The following is a 24,884-nucleotide window of genomic DNA, read 5'->3' as shown; positions in this document are numbered from 1 at the left end:
ATGTTGTACTTAACTTTATATATAAAGAAGATGTGGTATGATTGTCAATGAGACAACTTTCCACAAGAGACCAAATGACACAGAAATTAAAAACTAAAGGTCACTGTACCCTCTTCAACAATGAACAAAGCCCATACTGCATAGTCAGCTATAAAAGGCCCCAAAATGACAAATGTAAAACAAGAAAACTAACGGCCTAATTTATGTACATTAAAAATGAAGAAAAAAAAAATATGTAACACTTCAACAATTGACAACCACTGCATTACAGGCTCCTGACTTGGAACAGGCACATACATTACATTGTACCTTAATGTTTTAATTCGCATATTGGTATACAATCTATTGTATGTTTTTTTCTTTTTTTCTTTAAAAAGTTATATGCAAGTGGGGGCATAATCTGTGTCCAATGGACCCAATCATGACATTTATTTATTCAGGGAATTTTGAAAGGAATAAATAATGAATAATTTTTCATAATTTTTTTTCATCTTTTAGAAAAGTCATCTCTTGAAACAACTGAGACAAATCTACCTAAATTTGGCCACACTCATCATTAGGGTATGTATATATAGTTTTAAATGTGTTTGATGACCCTGCCAACCTACATGGCAGACATGGCTAAAAATAGAAAATAGGAGGAAAATGCAGTGTTTACTTATATCTCTGAAACTAAAGCAAAAGTATAACAGTTGCATTATTTCATGCATCAATTGTAAATGAGAATATCAGGTGAGCGATAAAGGCCCATTGGAGCCTCAACTTTCTATAGCCATTATTGTTATAGCTGGTCAGTGGTCATAAACCTATGAAAATAAGTCAATTATTTAACCTCAGAGCACTACCAACAGATTTTTAGCCAGTGTATTTGATCATGTTGATGTATAAATTTTATTACAACTCGTTAACAGGGCAAGATATGGAAATTTATTTTTCTTCTGGTTTTATAATATTAAGAAAAACCAAAGGAAAATGATATTTTGATAAACATTAAACATGTTGTTGTGGTTTTGTACTCTCTTGAACCATCAGATTATTACTGTGCTGCAATAAAAAAAAAACCATTAAAGAATATCAGGGATTTACGGGAATTTGAAGTAATTGAAAACTTGTTCAAATCTCAAACTGCACTTTAACTTTACTTTGCATCAACCATTAATTGTTGTGAAATGTTTACACAATGCTTGTTAACACCAAACACTGATCAAGTCACTTTTGTCATTCTCATATTATCATGAATATGTTACTTTTTTAATAGGAAAAAGGATATATATTAGAGATATATTTACAAGCAGGGACATCTGTGTCCAATGGACACATTCTTGTTTTATTTATTACATATTTTAGTGTATTAAAGTAGTTATACTGCTTCCACCTTTCAATATTCTAACAAAGCTCTATTTCATTAATGGATAAATAAATGATACTAGTCATGACCTCAACAGATAATTTTTTTTCAGGTTCTCTGGTCGTAAGAACCTGTTGGCCACACACATGAAGATTTTCATTGGTCCTGCTTTCAGCTAAATATCAGAAAAATTAAGAACAAAGGAAAATATGCTGAAACTGTACAGTCACCGGTCAGGATTATTTCAGAAGTGAAATTATAATACAATTTATTTTACTGGTTAATTCCTTTGATTTGTAATTTTAAACAACACACAAAGGCTTTGCATTATTGTTTTACAAGAGAGACACCAAAAGATGCAGTCAACATTTATCATTTTTATCAAAATACGTCCAGGACAAACCATGGATACACTTAACTTGAAATATGGTGCTTTCATACCAAAATTGCCTGGAAGTAAAAGAAATAAAGAACCATTCATGTCAGCAATCAGGGGATAAGATGAAAGAATGCAGAATAAGGTACTGTAATATTCAGTCTTAATAAGAGTCCTTCTTCTCTATATATACATATGCTTTTTGTTATGCCCCGTCGTAGCGGAGGGGGCATTAAGTTTTATCCTTGTATGTTTGTACATAATATTAGATATAAGAAGAAGTGGTATGACTTCCAATGAGACAACTCTCCATCCAAGTCACAATTTGTAAAAGAAAAACAATTATAGTACAGTCCTCAACACAGAGCCTTGGATCACACCAAACAGTAAGCTATTAATAATTTAAGGACCCAAAACATTACTATTGTGAAACCAGCTGTCAAACATGAAAACCAACGGTCTAATTTATATAAAAAAAAAGAGAAAAGACAAACACTTATAGTGCATGATTTTCTCACTGTGTTGAAGACCCATCGGTGGACTTCGGTTGTTGTCTGCACTTTGGTCAGGTTGTTGACATATTTCCCCCAATTCCATTCTCAATTTTATGAAGAAGTTATTGAACTTTATTCTTGAAAAAGAGACGGAGGTATCATGTTCACATGGCACATCTGTTTATTTGTTTTAGTTCACTATAAACTTAAGTTTGCTTAACCAAATGTACTGAAACTTAAACACAATGCTTATTACCACAAAAATCAGATCAAGTACTCATTTGGGTACTGTGTGTCACTTTTACCATTCTTGATTTATGACCCTTTAAAATGTTATATGCAAGCAGGGGCATAATCTGTGTCCCATGGACCCATTCATCATTTATTTATTCAGAAAACTCTAAAAGGAATAAATAATCCATAATGTTCATACAGATAAAACATATTGTTTTAAGGATTTTAATCTGTTTATTAAGTCACATGCAAACTCAATATTGCTCCCCTTTTAAATCTCGATCAGTGTTTGTAAAAAGAAAAAAGTAACATAAAAGAATGCAGGTTGCCAGGAACATTCAAATTGGAGAAAGGGAAAAGAACACAACTCTACGCTAAATAATTTTGAAAACTTATTGGCTATACTATCTTTATTTATAAAAATGTCAAAAACGTTATGTACATTATGATCATGTTGATTGTGTGAAACGTCACACAAGGCAATTAAAATGGTCAGGGGGGAAAAGAAGTTTTATTATAAATGTCAAATGGTTATAGTCTCAACCTATCAACATAATCAAAATTGTTGATTTCACAGTTAATATTTACTTTTAGCATGTTCAGCAGAATAGAACGTTTTTGTTATATTTTATTAGATGTAAATTTACTTTGCTCTTATAGGCAGGAGTGAAAGGAAAAGAAAGCTAGGCATCAGTAAAGAAACAGATCAATTTATAATATGTAATAATTCCATCTGAATATAACAAACATTGCACATGCTATGAAGATTTATTCACATGTATACTATGATTTGTAGTTATATTTTATTGTATGTATTTGTAATATTAAAAGTACATGTATTTTACTTTAGAACAGTATTTTAATTTTTATATTTTGCTGTGGAGAATATCAAAGAAATTTAGAAAAAACATAATTAAAGATAGTTTCTTCCATGTTTTCTGTGACAAAAAAAATGTGCAAATTAGGAAAATTAAATGAGGCTACATTATTGAATATTTTTGAGTTTGAGTTTTTTTTTCATTCCTATTTTAAAATTTCATTGGCATTTGAAATAATGAGTTGAAACTAGTTTTTATCAATTATTTTGTTTTCAAGATGTACAACAGTAGAGAAGGTTAAGGTTTTGTGTACAATAGTTTACTATGATGTAATGGTCAAATAAACTTGAAACTTTGTACTTTCAAGTGTTCATTTAAGTCAGTGTTTTTTAAACAATTACAAATAAGTTCCTGAACATGGAAATCTGATTGTGGAAGCAGAGTATAATGTGTTATGGACACATATATATATATCTCAATCCCATAGAGCATCGCCCTCCTCACCAGCCTCTCAGTAATGGCATATTGACTTTGAAAATTTCCTTTGTTTACACTGAAATATTTGTGATAAGTCCAGTTTTAGGAGAACCACTAAAAGTAGGTCAGGGATAATTTATATGCAGTTGAATAAGCTTTTGGACAATGCACGTGCTTAGGGATTTTAATAATCCTGAACGCTAAATCATGGTTTTATAACTTACAATCTTTTGCAGTTTTCTGTTTATATGTTAAAGTTTATGCTTAGGCCAGTTTAATATCGACCACTTATAAATAGGATTTAGAGGATGCATAGGCCCCCCTTTTTGTGGGACAAATTGGTTGATATTATATTTAGGAAATTACTGAAGCATGACAAAAGGGATGCAGTATAGAGTAACCTTATTATTTCTAAGAAATTACTTTTTTTTTTTTAAAGAAATGAAAAGTATGGTTATAAACATATTTTTTATGAATTAAAATTTTAACAAATGTTGGAAAATTTTTTATGTAAAAACTTTTTTTAATGCATCAAAATTATGTGTTGTAAAATCTGAATGATTTTTTTTTCTTGATTTTCCCCAATATGTTTAAAAAACCAAAATGCATAATTTTTTCTTGTAGATTTTATTTCGGGATTTTTCCCGAAATGGGTAAAAAAAATCTATGTAACAAGTGTGTGTCTGATATTAGATTTATATTTTCGGGATTTTTCCCGAAATGTGAAAAGAAATTATTAGTCATGAGGTCTAGCATATACATTTGAATTTTCGGGATAAATCCCGAAATATTTGAAGACATCTGTGTTATACATGTTGTACTTAGTTTATTTTTGTCGGGATATTTCCCGAAATGCGTTTCAGATCTGTTTGTTAAAATGCTCTGCCAACATATATGTAATAAATAATAATGTTGAGAATGATTTCGGGACATTTCCCGAATAATTTGTTGTCACATACATCTTTACTACAAAAATTTTGAAACTTTCATATATTTTGGGAAATTTCCCAAACAATAAATGTAAATTTTATCAATTATAAGAATAAAAACATGGAATGTTGTAAAAAATGTGTATTTCTTTATGAAATCTTCATTCAATTTATGGTAAACATTGAAAAAGATTATAAAAAGGAATAAAATGGATTTTACTCTTTTAAAATAGAGTCTGTTAATATTGATTTCACTTTCGAATCGTTTTTGTAAACAACATTTTGCAACCAAATCGATGTGAAAATGTAAACACTGATGTAAAAATAGAAATTGAAAACACGACATACCTGTATCCATTGCTTGTTGATCGCAAGATCGATTTTAGTCTGACATTTATTGATTGAAAATTGTACACAATAAATTAAACGTGCATAAACAAGAAGTATTGTAAATACGGCAAATACACAAAATGTATAATCGTCATGCTCAACAGGATCTGAAAGACAAATCTATGTTAATGTATTTTAAAGTTAATTCATGCATACATTTATTATATGATTTAATTTATCCGTGAGCCAATATGCAATTTGTGTGTTTGATGAAATGAATTTAGTTTAATATAATAAACTCAAATCCTGATGTTAAAAGAAATTGTTGCAAATTAACCCGGCTCTATTATTGTATAGACACTGCAATTAATAAATATAATCTTGAATTATTTTTAATAATTTAATTGTAAAAATGTTGAAAGTAAAATACTATAAGTTATTATATATCCGGCTGATTTACTGTTAAACGTCCAGTGGCAAGTACTACAAGCTTGTCAGGACGAATATGTGTATATGATATTTGAATGTGCTTCACAACGAATAAATCCACAGATTGAAGGACATATCACCATACCATAACATATCATTCTTACTCAAAGGCGACTACTTCAGAATGACGCGTGGTTAGCGCAGACACAGCTTATATCAGATTTCGAATCATTTGAACCAACATTAATTAAGCTTGTATCGAACCTATCACCTCTCGCACTCGAAGCCGAACATACGGTCTTCTTCCTATAACACTATTGCATTGAATTGTTTTGAATATCCTGAAAAAAGTTAAATGATTATGATAATTATTTCTTTATTATAGTCGCTGAGAAGATGAACATTTGGACATGCAACGTACATCAAACGTGTGACATGTAGATAGGTATGAACATGTCGTCTCCACTCAAAAAGAGTGTCGAACTTTTCTATGACGTGGTATCGCCATATTCTTGGGTAGCTTTTGAAGTACTTATTCGATACAAAACAATTTGGACTAACATGGATTTAAAACTCAAACCAGTATACCTCGGAGGTCTTATTCATGAATCGGGAAATAGATCACCGGTATATGTAGTGAATAAGGGTAAATATAATTTTAGAAAAGATATCCCACGATTAGCGAGGTACTACCAGATTCCTATCAGAATACCGAAGAATCCCTCTATTGTCATGTTTGAAAAGACCTCCCTGACCGCAATGAGGTTTTTAACAGCTATTAGCACTGAGCATCCAGAATACACAGAAAAACTTTCTAGAGAACTATGGATGAGAGCGTGGAGTCGTGATGAAGGTATCTTTGACAAAAATGATCTGATGACAGCCGCTAAAATGGCTGGCGTTGATGATGTGATATCAGAAAGCGCCTTTGCAAAAGTTACAGATGACGGTATCAAAAAGACACTTAGAGCAGTGACAACTGACGCTTTGAATCATGGTGCATTTGGTGTTCCGACTATTGTGATATACATTAACAATAAACCGGAAATAGTATTCGGTTCTGGCCGATTTCCAATACTCGCAACGTTGCTAGAGGAAGAATGGAAAGGACCACAGAACCACATGTCATTTTTTTTTAAACCAGATGAAAATTTAAATGTGTAGTATTTAACTAACACTATTGTTGATCTATCCACAAACTAATTTACACAATAACCTTTAAACTTGCAGATTGGTTAGATACTCTTCATCTAAAATCTAAAACAAGAGATATTCAAAAACCGAAAAATTGACCGGATCTCAGATGATTTAAAAAAGCAATGAGAGGCATTACTGGTTATTGATACCAGTATGATAACGACATGTACCCATTTTATCTCGTTTGAAACGTTGTCCAGTGTTTAAGATTATTTTGCATAGTAAGCTAGTATTCTTCTTTTTTTGTTTTTTGGTTAGTTGGTTCAAGTTTTCATGCGCAGTCTTGCCTTTGTTATAAGGCCCAATGCTCTCGGTTTTGTCGCAGTAGTTGCGTGTATTACAGGGAAACTGTGGGTCAAGAGATAAATTGTTTTGGCGAGTCATTCGTCGCATTTTAAAAAAGCATTGCAAATTTTTTTCACATAAAAAAAAACAAGAAACGTACATATATATAAGTTGTATAATATCAATGCGTTACTATTATAATTCCTGTTCATACAAGCAGCATAACAATCCTTTGAAAATTAAACTTTCCTACATATTTTTTCATTGATTTTGTGATGCACCTGATTGTTTGTCTTGCATTTTAACGAGACACTCTTGTCGTGTTCTAAGCTGCAATATGTAAGACAAACCATTTATCAGTCAATGGTATATTGCATGAACACTCATTCTTACATGTACGTCTAAATTTAGAAAAGAATAGTGTGACTCTCGGTTATATTTATTCAAATAGCACTGGTAATTCCATACGGTTTGTTAAGTTTATGATTAAATTTTGTTTTCTTAAGATTTTGTTTAGTTGAGTTTATTTTAAAGACAAGCCATTCCATTGGTGACTCAGTGGTATGTGTGTGTGTGTGTTTAATGTGTTTAAATTGTTGGCTAACTTTTGGGAAAACTCCTGATACTAAAGTAATCAACAATCAAAAGTTTGGTGCTTAAATGTACATTTCTTATAGACAATCTGTAGATTCTTTGAGCAATTTTGGGGTTTCACCATTTGACGAGCAGGAGATAAATTTGAATACTAAATTTAATATCTAAAATGGAGATCGATTATAGGGCTGCATATGCATTCAATGGTATTTTTAAGCACGTTGTAATAAACGATAACTCTCCTTTTTATTTCACAGCATTGGTTTTATTTCTTAAAATTATTTCTTATATGTTATTTACATTGTTTTAATGATATTATGTCGTACTTATAACTATATGTGTTGTTTTATTGTGAAAAATACACAAACTGAAATACATTGTTCTGTTTTAATTCATTCTCTTTCATAAAATAATTCGGATTACACATTTAGTTGTCTGCAGTTTTGACGTTATATAATAACGCAAATTCGTCAATTCCACTGCAAACTAACAACGTGTTATTTGTAGGATTAAAACTTGTCCACATATCTTTATTTATATAATTTTCTACTCCGTCCACTTTAACATTTTGCCTAATTCTTTGGTCAAAATTGAGAACAGCTAGATTGTTTTGACCAGTCAACAGAACATATCCATTGCCTATTGCTACGACTGAAGTAATACATAAGTTGCTATCAAATTTATACGGATGTTTTAAGGTGCCTTCTTTTCTAAAGCAATTCAAGATGTTTCGCTTTTTATCAATCAAATAAATGTTCGACTTGTCTGAACACATTTCAGTGAATAATCTATCCTTTCCTACCGGAAATGACGTAATAATTTCACCAGAAGGACGATAAACATCCACGAAAGAATTATCGGATGAACTGAACCTGAAATCGTTTTTGAAGGACATTTGTCGTAATATCCTTGATTGGACACGATCAGGCTTGGAAAAGTCCAGCACCTCGAACCAATTCCAATCAATATAACGAACGATAATCTTGTCAATACCAACAGGTATTACATCCCAAATTCTTCCATATATGGGGATAGATTGAATATAAGAACCATATTCATCGTGAATAATCAGAGACTTACTACTAGTAGATACAAAGGTTACAAGAAATACCATTTTACTATCTGGCATGAACCAACACGAAGTTATCAAAAAATAGCTGTCTCCTTTTGGTAAAATAACTTTCAATTTGAGTTCGAGCACCCATTTACCCGAGTAATTGCTTACGGGTTGAATTTTACTATAACTGCTGGAATTCACCAAACATGTGTTCTCTCTCGTCTGTATATGAAGATGGAAGTTTGTAATGAGATGTTGGCAAGTTTTCAAAAGCGATATACAACATTCGTTCTTATGAAAACACTTTTTTACATTTTGTAAAATATTGCTTAAAGTGAAAAGAAATCGGAACGTTGTAACAACGAAACAGAACTGTTCATTTGTCATTTCGCAGCCTTTTAACTCGTTCATTCTAGAGACTATTGAAATGTTAACCGAATCATATTGTTTACTACATTCCATCATGTGAGATTTGGTTTCCGAATTGTCACTTCTGGTTATGTAATTGGTTCCCGAATTGTCACTTCCGATATTGTGATTAGTTTCCGTATAGACCTTTCCAGCATTGTGATTCGTTTCCAAATTGCCCTTTCCAGCATTCTGAATGTTCTCTGAAATGATACTCATGGTATTGTGATTGACACTTTCGGTATTGTGGTTGACACTTTCGGTATTGTGAATGACACTTTCGGTATTGTGATTGACACTTTCGGTATTGTGATTTTGATTCATGTCATGAACTTTTTGTCGGATATTCTCTATGCTGGCAGTGACTGATTCTAGGCTGGCAGTGACTGATTGATGCGCCTGTTTGACAAGTGGGTTAAAGTAAGTGTTCGACAAGAGCTCATCTATATAATACAAATGACATGATCTGTGAAGGTAGTTTACTGTACACTGTGAACACAGTATATCTGTGTGTCTTGGGCAATAAAACTTGTATGACTTTAGATGTTTAGTGCACATAGTACTTGTTTCCATATTGAACCTGAAAAAAAAACAAAATAATCGTTTTAGATATAGAAAGATGTGGTGTTAGTGCCAATGAGACAACTCTCCATCTAAATATATATTTATAAAAGTAAACCATTATAGGTCAATGTACGGCCTAGGTCTGTTATAATAATTTACGAAAACATATATACTTCGAGTAACTGACCTATGACATTGGAAAAATCAGCTGGCATAGTTCCAAACACTCCTCACAAAATGGTAAGAGATACATCAACTCAGATTACTAGATACTTGTAAGAATGTTCTTAAACCCAAAGTACCCACATTCCAAACACATATACAAATATTTTATTTTAAAAACCTAATTTCTATAAAATGAAGACACGCATTTTAGAACAAATACATTGCGTTATATAATTTGCATTATATAAGTGATATAGATGACTTATATCAATAAATGTTCTTACTGCTAGTCTCTTTTACTCGAAATATTTCAGATTCGATGCCCATTGCTTTCGTGGAAAAACATAAAAGTGAGATAGTTCTTGTAAGTCACGGAAGATGTTTTTTTTCTAAAGTTGAAGCGGTTAGTGTTTTAGTTCTTTGGTCCCTTGATGACTAAACAGATCCACTTTTATTTAATTAACTACATTAATTGTTACCCGTGCAACGCGTTGCAGGGGACATGATAATACAGTACATCCGTCCATCCAACTAGTGTGGATCTAGCCGTCGATAGCAGCCGGCGTTAATATTCATGAGGCCAGCCTTCAATAATATTCATGAGCCGTCAATAATATTCATGAGATGACTTGCGTTCGAAGAAGTGTTGTTAGAAACTATGAACGATAATTATAATTAAATAACGTTCCTATTTATATTTGATATTACTTCAAATAGGCATGTCAATGGGTGTCTTCTTCGAGGTCCGCGTTTATTGAATCAACTTTGGGTCTTCTTCAAGGTCTGCGTCTTTAAACAACATTGTAAATGTAATAAAAACAATGTAAATGCCTCCATAAATATAAAACAAAGAAATGGTCTTTTAACATTCTGTGATTAGAGAAGTAATGTAAACTAAAGCAATAACAAGTTTTAAAAAAATATAATTAAATATAGAAATTAATTACAACAAACAAATAAAGTAAAGAACAGTTCTTATTAAAATTTTGTGATAATTAAATCAATGTAAGCTACAATAAATTTAAAAAATTGATTAAATATAGAAATTTAGGAATGACAGAGAATTGATGGTAATTTGTTCGTTGTCTACAAATATAGTCCAATCATGAAACTAAAACATACAATATTACGACAGTATTTTCTATTTAAACATATCAGAAAAATAGAAACATAGTTAATTGCAGAAATAAAAATAACAGAAAAATAACAACTGTCAATTACTATTTCAATGACATATGATTCTTCAAAATTATGGAGACCAATCTGAGTCATTATTAACAATTCATATTAAAATGTATTGCCTCTAAAATGGCCCATAGCACTTATGCCCTAGACCCGTACGAGTTAGTCAGGAGAGAATAAGGGGGTACCCTGGTATATCACAAATTCGAAAATGAACTATTGCCAGCTGGCCAAACGAAGAGATTCTCCACGTGGGCAATGGTATCAGACGAAGAGGTACTTATTGCCTTTAAAAAGGCCCATAGCACTTATACTCTAGACCCGTACGGGTTTGTTAGTAGAGGGTTCAAAGGGGGGACATGGTATCCGGTTTACAACGAATTCTTACTGAACTATTGCCGGCTGGCCAAACTAAGAGATTCTCCACATTGACCATCATACCAGAGGTAGAAGTTGGTATTGCCTCTAACATGGCCTATAGCACTTATGCCCTAGACCCGTACGAGTTTGTCAGTAGAGGGTTCAAAGGGGGAAGATATGGAATCCAAGATACAACGAATTCGATCTGAAATATTGCCGGCTGGCCAAACTAAGAGATTCTCCACACCGACCATTATACCAGAGGTAGAGGTTGGTATTGCCTCTAAAATGGTCCATAGCACTTATGCCCTAGACCCGTACGAGTTAGTCAGAAAAGGATAAGGGGGGGGGGGTACCCTGGTATATCACAAATTCGAAAATGAACTATTGCCGGCTGGCCAAAACGAAGAGATTCTCCACGTGGGCAATGATACCAGAGGAAGAGGTACTTATTGCCTTTAAAATGGCCCATAGCACTTATACCCTAGACCCGTACGAGTTTGTAAGTAGAGAGTTCAAAGGGGGGATATGGAATCCGAGATACAACGAATTCGAACTGAACTATTGCCGGCTGGCCAAACTAAGAGATTCTCCACACCGACCATTATACCAGAGGTAGAGGTTGGTATTGCCTCTAAAATGGTCCAAAGCACTTATGCCCTAGACCCGTACGAGTTAGTCAGAAAAGGATAAGGGGGGGTACCCTGGTATATCACAAATTCGAAAATGAACTATTGCCGGCTGGCCAAACGAAGAGATTCTCCACGTGGGCAATGATACCAGAGGAAGAGGTACTTATTGCCTTTAAAATGGCCCATAGCACTTATACTCTAGACCCGTACGGGTTTGTTAGTAGAGGGTTCAAAGGGGGGACATGGTATCCGGTTTACAACGAATTCTTACTGAACTATTGCCGGCTGGCCAAACTAAGAGATTCTCCACATTGACCATCATACCAGAGGTAGAAGTTGGTATTGCCTCTAACATGGCCTATAGCACTTATGCCCTAGACCCGTACGAGTTTGTCAGTAGAGGGTTCAAAGGGGGGGGATATGGAATCCAAGATACAACGAATTCGATCTGAAATATTGCCGGCTGGCCAAACTAAGAGATTCTCCACACCGACCATTATACCAGAGGTAGAGGTTGGTATTGTCTCTAAAATGGCCCATAGCACTTATGCCCTAGACCCGTACGAGTTAGTCAGAAAAGGATAAGGGGGGGGGGGGGTACCCTGGTATATCACAAATTCGAAAATGAACTATTGCCGGCTGGCCAAAACGAAGAGATTCTCCACACCGACCATTATACCAGAGGTAGAGGTTGGTATTGCCTCTAAAATGGCCCAAGGCACTTATGCCCTAGACCCGTACGAGTTAGTCAGAAAAGGATGAGGGGGGGTACCCTGGTATATCACAAATTCGAAAATGAACTATTGCCGGCTGGCCAAACGAAGAGATTCTCCACGTGGGCAATGATACCAGAGGAAGAGGTACTTATTGCCTTTAAAATGGCTCATAGCACTTATACCCTAGACCCGTACGAGTTTGTCAGTAGAGGGTTCAAAGGGGGGATATGGAATCCAAGATACAACAAATTCGAACTGAACTATTGCCGGCTGGCCAAACTTAGAGATTCTCCACACCGACCATTATACCAGAGGTAGAGGTTGGTATTGCCTCTAAAATGGCCCATAAAACTTATGCCCTAGACCCGTAAGAGATAGTATGAAAAGGATAAGGGGGTTACCCTGGTATATCACAAATTCGAAAATGAACTATTGCCGGCTGGCCAAACGAAGAGATTCTCCACGTGGGCAATGATACCAGCGGAAGAGGTACTTATTGCCTTTAAAATGGCCGATAGCACTTATACCCTAGACCCGTACGAGTTTGTCAGTAGAGGGTTCAAAGGGGCGATATGGAATCCAAGATACAACGAATTCGAACTGAACTATATCCGGCTGGCCAAACTAAGAGATTCTCCACACCGACCATTATACCAGAGGTAGAGGTTGGTATTGCCTCTAAAATGGCCTATAGCACTTATGCCCTAGACCCGTACGAGTTAGTCAGAAAAGGATAAGGGGGGGTACCCTGGTATATCACAAATTAGAAAATGAACTATTGCCGGCTGGCCAAACGAAGAGATTCTCCACGTGGGCAATGATACCAGCGGAAGAGGTACTTATTGCCTTTAAAATGGCCCATAGCACTTATACCCTAGACCCGTACGAGTTTGTCAGTAGAGGGTTCAAAGGGGGGATATGGAATCCAAGATACAACAAATTCGAACTGAACTATTGCCGGCTGGCCAAACTTAGAGATTCTCCACAACGACCATTATACCAGAGGTAGAGGTTGGTATTGCCTTTAAAATGGCCCATAACACTTATGCCCTAGACCCGTAAGAGATAGTCAGAAAAGGATAAGGTGGTACCCTGGTATATCACAAATTCGAAAATGAACTATTGCCGGCTGGCCAAACGAAGAGAGATTCTCCACGTGGGCAATGACACCAGAGGAAGAGGTATGTTTTGCCTTTTAAAATGGCCTATAGCACTTACACCCTAGACCCGTACGAGTTTGTCAGTAGAGGGTTCAAAGGGGGGATATGGAATCCAAGATACAACGAATTCGAACTTAACTATTGCTGGCTGGCCAAACTAAGAGATTCTTCACACCGAACATTATACCAGAGGTAGAGGTTGGTATTGCCTCTAAAATGGCCCATAGCACTTATGCCCTAGACCCGTACGAGTTAGTCAGAAAAGGATAAAGGGGGGGGTACCCTGGTATATCACAAATTCGAAAATGAACTATTGCCGGCTGGCCAAACGAAGAGATTCTCCACGTGGGCAATGATACCAGCGGAAGACGTACTTATTGCCTTTAAAATGGCCCATAGCACTAATACCCTAGACCCGTACGAGTTTGTCAGTAGAGGGTTCAAAAGGGGGATATGGAATCCAAGATACAACAAATTCGAACTGAACTATTGCCGGCTGGCCAAACTTAGAGATTCTCCACAACGACCATTATACCAGAGGTAGAGGTTGGTATTGCCTTTAAAATGGCCCATAACACTTATGCCCTAGACCCGTAAGAGATAGTCAGAAAAGGATAAGGTGGTACCCTGGTATATCACAAATTCGAAAATGAACTATTGCCGGCTGGCCAAACGAAGAGATTCTCCACGTGGGCAATGACACCAGAGGAAGAGGTATGTTTTGCCTTTTAAAATGGCCCATAGCACTTATACCTTAGACCCGTACGAGTTTGTCAGTAGAGGGTTCAAAGGGGGATATGGAATCCAAGATACAACGAATTCGAACTTAACTATTGCCGGCTGGCCAAACTAAGAGATTCTTCACACCGAACATTATACCAGAGGTAGAGGTTGGTATTGCCTCTAAAATGGCCTATAGCACTTATGCCCTAGACCCGTACGAGTTAGTCAGAAAAGGATAAGGGGGGGGAGGGGGGGGGGGTACCCTGGTATATCACAAATTCGAAAATGAACTATTGCCGGCTGGCCAAACGAAGAGATTCTCCACACCGACCATTATACCAGAGGTAGAGGTTGGTATTGCCTCTAAAATGGCCCATAACACTTATGCCCTAGACCCGTAAGAGATAGTATGAAAAGGATAAGGGGGTTACCCTAGTATATCACAAATTCGAAAATGAACTATTGCCGGCTGGACAAACGAAGAGATTCTCCACGTGGGCAATGATACCAGCGGAAGAGGTACTTATTGCCTTTAAAATGGCCTATAGCACTTATACCCTAGACCCGTACGAGTTTGTCAGTGGAGGGTTCAAAGGGGGGATATGGAATCCAAGATATAACGAATTCGAACTGAACTATTGCCGGCTGGCCAAACTAAGAGATTCTCCACACCGACCATTCTACCAGAGGTAGAGGTTGGTATTGCCTCTAAAATGGCCTATAGCACTTATGCCCTAGACCCGTACGAGCTAGTCAGAAAAGGATAAGGGGGGGTACACTGGTATATCACAAATTCGAAAATGAACTATTGCCGGCTGGCCAAACGAAGAGATTCTCCACGTGGGCAATGATACCAGCGGAAGAGGTACTTATTGCCTTTAAAATGGCCCATACAAATTATACCCTAGACCCGTACGAGTTTGTCAGTAGAGGGTTCAAAGGGGGGATATGGTATCCCGGATACAACGAATTCGAACTGAACTATTGCCGGCTGGCCAAACTAAGAGATTCTCCACATCGACCATTATACCAGAGGTAGAGGTTGGTATTGCCTTTAAAATGGCCCATAACACTTATGCCCTAGACCCGTAAGAGATAGTCAGAAAAGGATAAGGTGGTACCCTGGTATATCACAAATTTGAAAATGAACTATTGCCGGCTGGCCAAACGAAGAGATTCTCCACGTGGGCAATGATGCCAGCGGAAGACGTACTTATTGCCTTTAAAATGGCCCATAGCACTTATACCCTAGACCCGTACGAGTTTGTCAGTAGAGGGTTCAAAGGGGGATATGGAATCCAAGATACAACAAATTCGAACTGAACTATTGCCGGCTGGCCAAACTTAGAGATTCTCCACAACGACCATTATACCAGAGGTAGAGGTTGGTATTGCCTTTAAAATGGCCCATAACACTTATGCCCTAGACCCGTAAGAGATAGTCAGAAAAGGATAAGGTGGTACCCTGGTATATCACAAATTCGAAAATGAACTATTGCCGGCTGGCCAAACGAAGAGATTCTCCACGTGGGCAATGACACCAGAGGAAGAGGTATGTTTTGCCTTTTAAAATGGTCATAGCACTTATACCCTAGACCCGTAAGAGTTTGTCAGTAGAGGGTTCAAAGGGGGGATATGGAATCCAAGATACAACGAATTCGAACTTAACTATTGCCGGCTGGCCAAACTAAGAGATTCTTCACACCGAACATTATACCAGAGGTAGAGGTTGGTATTGCCTCTAAAATGGCCTATAGCACTTATGCCCTAGACCCGTACGAGTTAGTCAGAAAAGGATAAGGGGGGGAGGGGGGTACCCTGGTATATCACAAATTCGAAAATGAACTATTGCCGGCTGGCCAAACGAACAGATTCTCTACACTGACCATTATACCAGAGGTAGAGGTTGGTATTGCCTCTAAAATGGCCCATAACACTTATGCCCTAGACCCGTAAGAGATAGTATGAAAAGGATAAGGGGGTTACCCTAGTATATCACAAATTCGAAAATGAACTATTGCCGGCTGGACAAACGAAGAGATTCTCCACGTGGGCAATGATACCAGCGGAAGAGGTACTTATTGCCTTTAAAATGGCCTATAGCACTTATACCCTAGACCCGTACGAGTTTGTCAGTAGAGGGTTCAAAGGGGGGATATGGAATCCAAGATATAACGAATTCGAACTGAACTATTGCCGGCTGGCCAAACTAAGAGATTCTCCACACCGACCATTCTACCAGAGGTAGAGGTTGGTATTGCCTCTAAAATGGCCTATAGCACTTATGCCCTAGACCCGTACGAGCTAGTCAGAAAAGGATAAGGGGGGGTACACTGGTATATCACAAATTCGAAAATGAACTATTGCCGGCTGGCCAAACGAAGAGATTCTCCACGTGGGCAATGATACCAGAGGAAGAGGTATTTATTGCCTTTAAAATGGCCCATACAAATTATACCCTAGACCCGTACGAGTTTGTCAGTAGAGGGTTCAAAGGGGGGATATGGTATCCCGGATACAACGAATTCGAACTGAACTATTGCCGGCTGGCCAAACTAAGAGATTCTCCACATCGACCATTATACCAGAGGTAGAGGTTGGTACTGGCCCTAAAATGGCCCATAGCACTTATGCCCTAGACCCGTACGAGTTAGTCAGAAAAGGATAAGGGGGGGGGGGGTACCCTGGTATATCACAAATTCGAAAATGAACTATTGCCGGCTGGCCAAACGAAGAGATTCTCCACGTGGGCAATGATACCAGAGGAAGAGGTACTTATTGCCTTTAAAATGGCCCATAGCACTTATACCCTAGACCCGTACGAGTTTGTCAGTAGAGGGTTCAAAGGGGGGATATGGTATCCCGGATACAACGAATTCGAATTGAACTATTGCCGGCTGGCCAAACTAAGAGATTCTCCACATCGACCATTATACCAGAGGTAGAGGTTGGTATTGCCTCTAAAATGGCCCATAGCACTTATGCCCTAGACCCGTACGAGTTAGTCAGAAAAGGATAAGGGGGGTACCCTGGTATATCACAAATTCGAAAATGAACTATTGCCGGCTGGCCAAACGAAGAGATTCTCCACCTGGGCAATGATACCAGAGGAAGAGGTACTTATTGCCTTTAAAATGGCCCATAGCACTTATATTCTAGACCCGTACGAGTTTGTCAGTAGAGGGTTCAAAGGGGGGATATGGTATCCCGGATACAACGAATTCGAATTGAACTATTGCCGGCTGGCCAAACAAAGAGATTCTCCACATCGACCATTATACCAGAGGTAGAGGTTGGTATTGCCTCTAAAATGGCCCATAGCACTTATGCCCTAGACCCGTACGAGTTAGTCAGAAAAGGATAAGGGGGGGGGGGGGTACCCTGGTATATCACAAATTCGAAAATGAACTATTGCCGGCTGGCCAAACGAAGAGATTCTCCACGTGGGCAATGATACTAGAGGAAGAGGTACTTATTGCCTTTAAAATGGCCCATAGCACTTATACCCTAGACCCGTACGAGTTTGTCAGTAGAGAGTTCAAAGGGGGGATATGGAATCCAAGATATAACGAATTCGAACTGAACTATTGCCGGCTGGCCAAACTAAGAGATTCTCCACATCGACCATTATACCAGAGGTAGAGGTTGGTATTGCCTCTAAAATGGCCCATAGCACTTATGCCCTAGACCGGTACGAGTTAGTCAGAAAAGGATAAGGGGGGGGGGGGTACCCTGGTATATCACAAATTCGAAAATGAACTATTGCCGGCTGGCCAAACGAAGAGATTCTCCACGTGGGCAATGATACTAGAGGAAGAGGTACTTATTGCCTTTAAAATGGCCCATAGCACTTATATTCTAGACCCGTACGAGTTTGTCAGTAGAGGGTTCAAAGGGGGGATATGGTATCCCGGATACAACGAATTCGAATTGAACTATTGCCGGCTGGCCAAACAAAGAGATTCTCCACATCGACCATTATACCAGAGGTAGAGGTTGGTATTGCCTCTAAAATGGCCCATAGCACTTATGCCCTAGACCCGTACGAGTTAGTCAGAAAAGGATAAGGGGGGGGGTACCCTGGTATATCACAAATTCGAAAATGAACTATTGCCGGCTGGCCAAACGAAGAGATTCTCCACGTGGGCAATGATACTAGAGGAAGAGGTACTTATTGCCTTTAAAATGGCCCATAGCACTTATACCCTAGACCCGTACGAGTTTGTCAGTAGAGAGTTCAAAGGGGGGATATGGAATCCAAGATATAACGAATTCGAACTGAACTATTGCCGGCTGGCCAAACTAAGAGATTCTCCACATCGACCATTATACCAGAGGTAGAGGTTGGTATTGCCTCTAAAATGGCCCATAGCACTTATGCCCTAGACCGGTACGAGTTAGTCAGAAAAGGATAAGGGGGGGGGGGGGTACCCTGGTATATCACAAATTCGAAAATGAACTATTGCCGGCTGGCCAAACGAAGAGATTCTCTACGTGGGCAATGATACTAGAGGAAGAGGTACTTATTGCCTTTAAAATGGCCCATAGCACTTATACCCTAGACCTGTACGAGTTTGTCAGTAGAGGGTTCAAAGGGGGGATATGGAATCCAAGATATAACGAATTCGAACTGAACTATTGCCGGCTGGCCAAACTAAGAGATTCTCCACATCGACCATTATACCAGAGGTAGAGGTTGGTATTGCCTCTAAAATGGCCCATAGCACTTATGCCCTAGACCCGTACGAGTTAGTCAGAAAAGGATAAGGGGGGGGGGGTACCCTGGTATATCACAAATTCGAAAATGAACTATTGCCGGCTGGCCAAACGAAGAGATTCTCCACGTGGGCAATGATACTAGAGGAAGAGGTACTTATTGCCTTTAAAATGGCCTATAGCACTTATACCCTAGACCCGTACGAGTTTGTCAGTAGAGAGTTCAAAGGGGGGATATGGAATCCGAGATACAACGAATTCGAACTGAACTATTGCCGGCTGGCCAAACTAAGAGATTCTCCACATCGACCATTATACCAGAGGTAGAGGTTGGTATTGCCTCTAAAATGGCCCATAGCACTTATGCCCTAGACCCGTACGAGTTAGTCAGAAAAGGATAAAGGGGGGGGGGGGTACCCTGGTATATCACAAATTCGAAAATGAACTATTGCCGGCTGGCCAAACGAAGAGATTCTCCACGTGGGCAATCATACTAGAGGAAGAGGTACTTATTGCCTTTAAAATGGCCTATAGCACTTATACCCTAGACCCGTACGAGTTTGTCAGTAGAGAGTTCAAAGGGGGGATATGGAATCCGAGATACAACGAATTCGAACTGAACTATTGCCGGCTGGCCAAACTAAGAGATTCTCCACATCGACCATTATACCAGAGGTAGAGGTTGGTATTGCCTTTAAAATGGCCCATAACACTTATGCCCTAGACCCGTAAGAGATAGTCAGAAAAGGATAAGGTGGTACCCTGGTATATCACAAATTTGAAAATGAACTATTGCCGGCTGGCCAAACGAAGAGATTCTCCACGTGGGCAATGATACCAGCGGAAGACGTACTTATTGCCTTTAAAATGGCCCATAGCACTTATACCCTAGACCCGTACGAGTTTGTCAGTAGAGGGTTCAAAGGGGGGATATGGAATCCAAGATACAACAAATTCGAACTGAACTATTGCCGGCTGGCCAAACTTAGAGATTCTCCACAACGACCATTATACCAGAGGTAGAGGTTGGTATTGCCTTTAAAATGGCCCATAACACTTATGCCCTAGACCCGTAAGAGATAGTCAGAAAAGGATAAGGTGGTACCCTGGTATATCACAAATTCGAAAATGAACTATTGCCGGCTGGCCAAACGAAGAGATTCTCCACGTGGGCAATGACACCAGAGGAAGAGGTATGTTTTGCCTTTTAAAATGGTCATAGCACTTATACCCTAGACCCGTACGAGTTTGTCAGTAGAGGGTTCAAAGGGGGGATATGGAATCCAAGATACAACGAATTCGAACTTAACTATTGCCGGCTGGCCAAACTAAGAGATTCTTCACACCGAACATTATACCAGAGGTAGAGGTTGGTATTGCCTCTAAAATGGCCTATAGCACTTATGCCCTAGACCCGTACGAGTTAGTCAGAAAAGGATAAGGGGGGGAGGGGGGTACCCTGGTATATCACAAATTCGAAAATGAACTATTGCCGGCTGGCCAAACGAACAGATTCTCCACACCGACCATTATACCAGAGGTAGAGGTTGGTATTGCCTCTAAAATGGCCCATAACACTTATGCCCTAGACCCGTAAGAGATAGTATGAAAAGGATAAGGGGGTTACCCTAGTATATCACAAATTCGAAAATGAACTATTGCCGGCTGGACAAACGAAGAGATTCTCCACGTGGGCAATGATACCAGCGGAAGAGGTACTTATTGCCTTTAAAATGGCCTATAGCACTTATACCCTAGACCCGTACGAGTTTGTCAGTAGAGGGTTCAAAGGGGGGATATGGAATCCAAGATATAACGAATTCGAACTGAACTATTGCCGGCTGGCCAAACTAAGAGATTCTCCACACCGACCATTCTACCAGAGGTAGAGGTTGGTATTGCCTCTAAAATGGCCTATAGCACTTATGCCCTAGACCCGTACGAGCTAGTCAGAAAAGGATAAGGGGGGGTACACTGGTATATCACAAATTCGAAAATGAACTATTGCCGGCTGGCCAAACGAAGAGATTCTCCACGTGGGCAATGATACCAGAGGAAGAGGTATTTATTGCCTTTAAAATGGCCCATACAAATTATACCCTAGACCCGTACGAGTTTGTCAGTAGAGGGTTCAAAGGGGGGATATGGTATCCCGGATACAACGAATTCGAACTGAACTATTGCCGGCTGGCCAAACTAAGAGATTCTCCACATCGACCATTATACCAGAGGTAGAGGTTGGTACTGGCCCTAAAATGGCCCATAGCACTTATGCCCTAGACCCGTACGAGTTAGTCAGAAAAGGATAAGGGGGGGGGGTACCCTGGTATATCACAAATTCGAAAATGAACTATTGCCGGCTGGCCAAACGGAGAGATTCTCCACGTGGGCAATGATACCAGAGGAAGAGGTACTTATTGCCTTTAAAATGGCCCATAGCACTTATACCCTAGACCCGTACGAGTTTGTCAGTAGAGGGTTCAAAGGGGGGATATGGTATCCCGGATACAACGAATTCGAATTGAACTATTGCCGGCTGGCCAAACTAAGAGATTCTCCACATCGACCATTATACCAGAGGTAGAGGTTGGTATTGCCTCTAAAATGGCCCATAGCACTTATGCCCTAGACCCGTACGAGTTAGTCAGAAAAGGATAAGGGGGGTACCCTGGTATATCACAAATTCGAAAATGAACTATTGCCGGCTGGCCAAACGAAGAGATTCTCCACGTGGGCAATGATACCAGAGGAAGAGGTACTTATTGCCTTTAAAATGGCCCATAGCACTTATATTCTAGACCCGTACGAGTTTGTCAGTAGAGGGTTCAAAGGGGGGATATGGTATCCCGGATACAACGAATTCGAATTGAACTATTGCCGGCTGGCCAAACAAAGAGATTCTCCACATCGACCATTATACAAGAGGTAGAGGTTGGTATTGCCTCTAAAATGGCCCATAGCACTTATGCCCTAGACCCGTACGAGTTAGTCAGAAAAGGATAAGGGGGGGGGGTACCCTGGTATATCACAAATTCGAAAATGAACTATTGCCGGCTGGCCAAACGAAGAGATTCTCCACGTGGGCAATGATACTAGAGGAAGAGGTACTTATTGCCTTTAAAATGGCCCATAGCACTTATACCCTAGACCCGTACGAGTTTGTCAGTAGAGAGTTCAAAGGGGGGATATGGAATCCAAGATATAACGAATTCGAACTGAACTATTGCCGGCTGGCCAAACTAAGAGATTCTCCACATCGACCATTATACCAGAGGTAGAGGTTGGTATTGCCTCTAAAATGGCCCATAGCACTTATGCCCTAGACCGGTACGAGTTAGTCAGAAAAGGATAAGGGGGGGGGGGGTACCCTGGTATATCACAAATTCGAAAATGAACTATTGCCGGCTGGCCAAACGAAGAGATTCTCCACGTGGGCAATGATACTAGAGGAAGAGGTACTTATTGCCTTTAAAATTTGCCCATAGCACTTATACCCTAGACCTGTACGAGTTTGTCAGTAGAGGGTTCAAAGGGGGGATATGGAATCCAAGATATAACGAATTCGAACTGAACTATTGCCGGCTGGCCAAACTAAGAGATTCTCCACATCGACCATTATACCAGAGGTAGAGGTTGGTATTGCCTCTAAAATGGCCCATAGCACTTATGCCCTAGACCCGTACGAGTTAGTCAGAAAAGGATAAGGGGGGGGGTACCCTGGTATATCACAAATTCGAAAATGAACTATTGCCGGCTGGCCAAACGAAGAGATTCTCCACGTGGGCAATGATACTAGAGGAAGAGGTACTTATTGCCTTTAAAATGGCCTATAGCACTTATACCCTAGACCCGTACGAGTTTGTCAGTAGAGAGTTCAAAGGGGGGATATGGAATCCGAGATACAACGAATTCGAACTGAACTATTGCCGGCTGGCCAAACTAAGAGATTCTCCACATCGACCATTATACCAGAGGTAGAGGTTGGTATTGCCTCTAAAATGGCCCATAGCACTTATGCCCTAGACCCGTACGAGTTAGTCAGAAAAGGATAAAGGGGGGGGGGTACCCTGGTATATCACAAATTCGAAAATGAACTATTGCCGGCTGGCCAAACGAAGAGATTCTCCACGTGGGCAATCATACTAGAGGAAGAGGTACTTATTGCCTTTAAAATGGCCTATAGCACTTATACCCTAGACCCGTACGAGTTTGTCAGTAGAGAGTTCAAAGGGGGGATATGGAATCCGAGATACAACGAATTCGAACTGAACTATTGCCGGCTGGCCAAACTAAGAGACTCTCCACACCGACCATTATACCAGAGGTAGAGGTTGGTATTGCCTCTAAAATGGCCCATAATACTTATGCCCTAGACCCGTAAGAGATAGTATGAAAAGGATAAGGGGGTTACCCTGGTATATCACAAATTCGAAAATGAACTATTGCCGGCTGGCCAAACGAAGATATTCTCCACGTGGGCAATGATACCAGCGGAAGAGGTACTTATTGCCTTTAAAATGGCCTATAGCACTTATACCCTAGACCCGTACGAGTTTGTCAGTAGAGGGTTCACAGGGGGAAATGGAATCCAAGATACAACGAATTCGAACTGAACTATATCCGGCTGGCCAAACTAAGAGATTCTCCACACCGACCATTATACCAGAGGTAGAGGTTGGTATTGCCTCTAAAATGGCCTATAGCACTTATGCCCTAGACCCGTACGAGTTAGTCAGAAAAGGATAAGGGGGGGGGGGGGTAACCTGGTATATCACAAATTCGAAAATGAACTATTGCCGGCTGGCCAAACGAAGAGATTCTCCACGTGGGCAATGATACCAGCGGAAGAGGTACTTATTGCATTTAAAATGGCCCATAGCACTTATACCCTAGACCCGTACGAGTTTGTCAGTAGAGGGTTCAAAGGGGGGATATGGAATCCAAGATACAACGAATTCGAACTTAACTATTGCCGGCTGGCCAAACTAAGAGATTCTTCACACCGAACATTATACCAGAGGTAGAGGTTGGTATTGCCTCTAAAATGGCCCATAGCACTTATGCCCTAGACCCGTACGAGTTAGTCAGAAAAGGATAAGGGGGGGGGGTACCCTGGTATATCACAAATTCGAAAATGAACTATTGCCGGCTGGCCAAACGAAGAGATTCTCCACGTGGGCAATGATACCAGCGGAAGACGTACTTATTGCCTTTAAAATGGCCCATAGCACTTATACCCTAGACCCGTACGAGTTTGTCAGTAGAGGGTTCAAAGGGGGGATATGGAATCCAAGATACAACAAATTCGAACTGAACTATTGCCGGCTGGCCAAACTTAGAAATTCTCCACAACGACCATTATACCAGAGGTAGAGGTTGGTATTGCCTTTAAAATGGCACAGAACACTTATGCCCTAGACCCGTAAGAGATAGTCAGAAAAGGATAAGGTGGTACCCTGGTATATCACAAATTCGAAAATGAACTATTGCCGGCTGGCCAAACGAAGAGATTCTCCACGTGGGCAATGACACCAGAGGAAGAGGTATGTTTTGCCTTTTAAAATGGCCCATAGCACTTATACCCTAGACCCGTACGAGTTTGTCAGTAGAGGGTTCAAAGGGGGGATATGGAATCCAAGATACAACGAATTCGAACTTAACTATTGCCGGCTGGCCAAAGTAAGAGATTC

General features: G+C 39.4%; 2 protein-coding genes, 1 long non-coding RNA gene and 1 pseudogene across 4 annotated transcripts in view; 3 read left to right on the top strand and 1 right to left on the bottom strand.

The window, feature by feature from the left end:
* Window positions 1–5,189, bottom strand: part of LOC143052352 (deoxycytidylate deaminase-like) — a 39,982-nt gene extending 34,793 nt beyond the window's left edge. Inside the window, exon 1 of one of the 2 annotated variants that reach the window (XM_076225358.1) lies at window positions 5,025–5,189. In XM_076225358.1, the coding sequence (XP_076081473.1) occupies window positions 5,025–5,034 (10 nt within the window). In that variant the 5' untranslated portion in view covers window positions 5,035–5,189. The remainder of the gene's footprint in view (window positions 1–5,024) is intronic. The other variant, XM_076225357.1, reaches the window with a different exon arrangement.
* The window catches only part of LOC143052351 (glutathione S-transferase kappa 1 pseudogene), a 30,271-nt pseudogene extending 22,369 nt beyond the window's left edge, over window positions 1–7,902 (top strand).
* On the top strand, window positions 499–4,815 carry LOC143052349 (uncharacterized). The gene is made up of 3 exons (XR_012971093.1): window positions 499–561; window positions 1,461–1,869; window positions 3,113–4,815. It is a non-coding gene; the product is annotated as an uncharacterized LOC143052349 (long non-coding RNA).
* A 1-nt stretch (window position 7,903) lies between the features above and the next one.
* Window positions 7,904–24,884, top strand: part of LOC143052350 (uncharacterized) — a 62,749-nt gene continuing 45,768 nt past the window's right edge. The window contains exon 1 of the mRNA XM_076225356.1: window positions 7,904–9,396. The gene's annotated coding sequence lies outside the window, so the exon portion shown is untranslated. The remainder of the gene's footprint in view (window positions 9,397–24,884) is intronic.

Source organism: Mytilus galloprovincialis, chromosome 11 (genome assembly GCF_965363235.1).
Source record: "Mytilus galloprovincialis chromosome 11, xbMytGall1.hap1.1, whole genome shotgun sequence".
NCBI classification, from domain to species: Eukaryota; Metazoa; Mollusca; class Bivalvia; order Mytilida; family Mytilidae; genus Mytilus; species Mytilus galloprovincialis.
The sequence above is the reverse complement of the archived record's forward strand: the minus strand, read 5'-3'. Positions and strand labels throughout refer to the sequence as shown.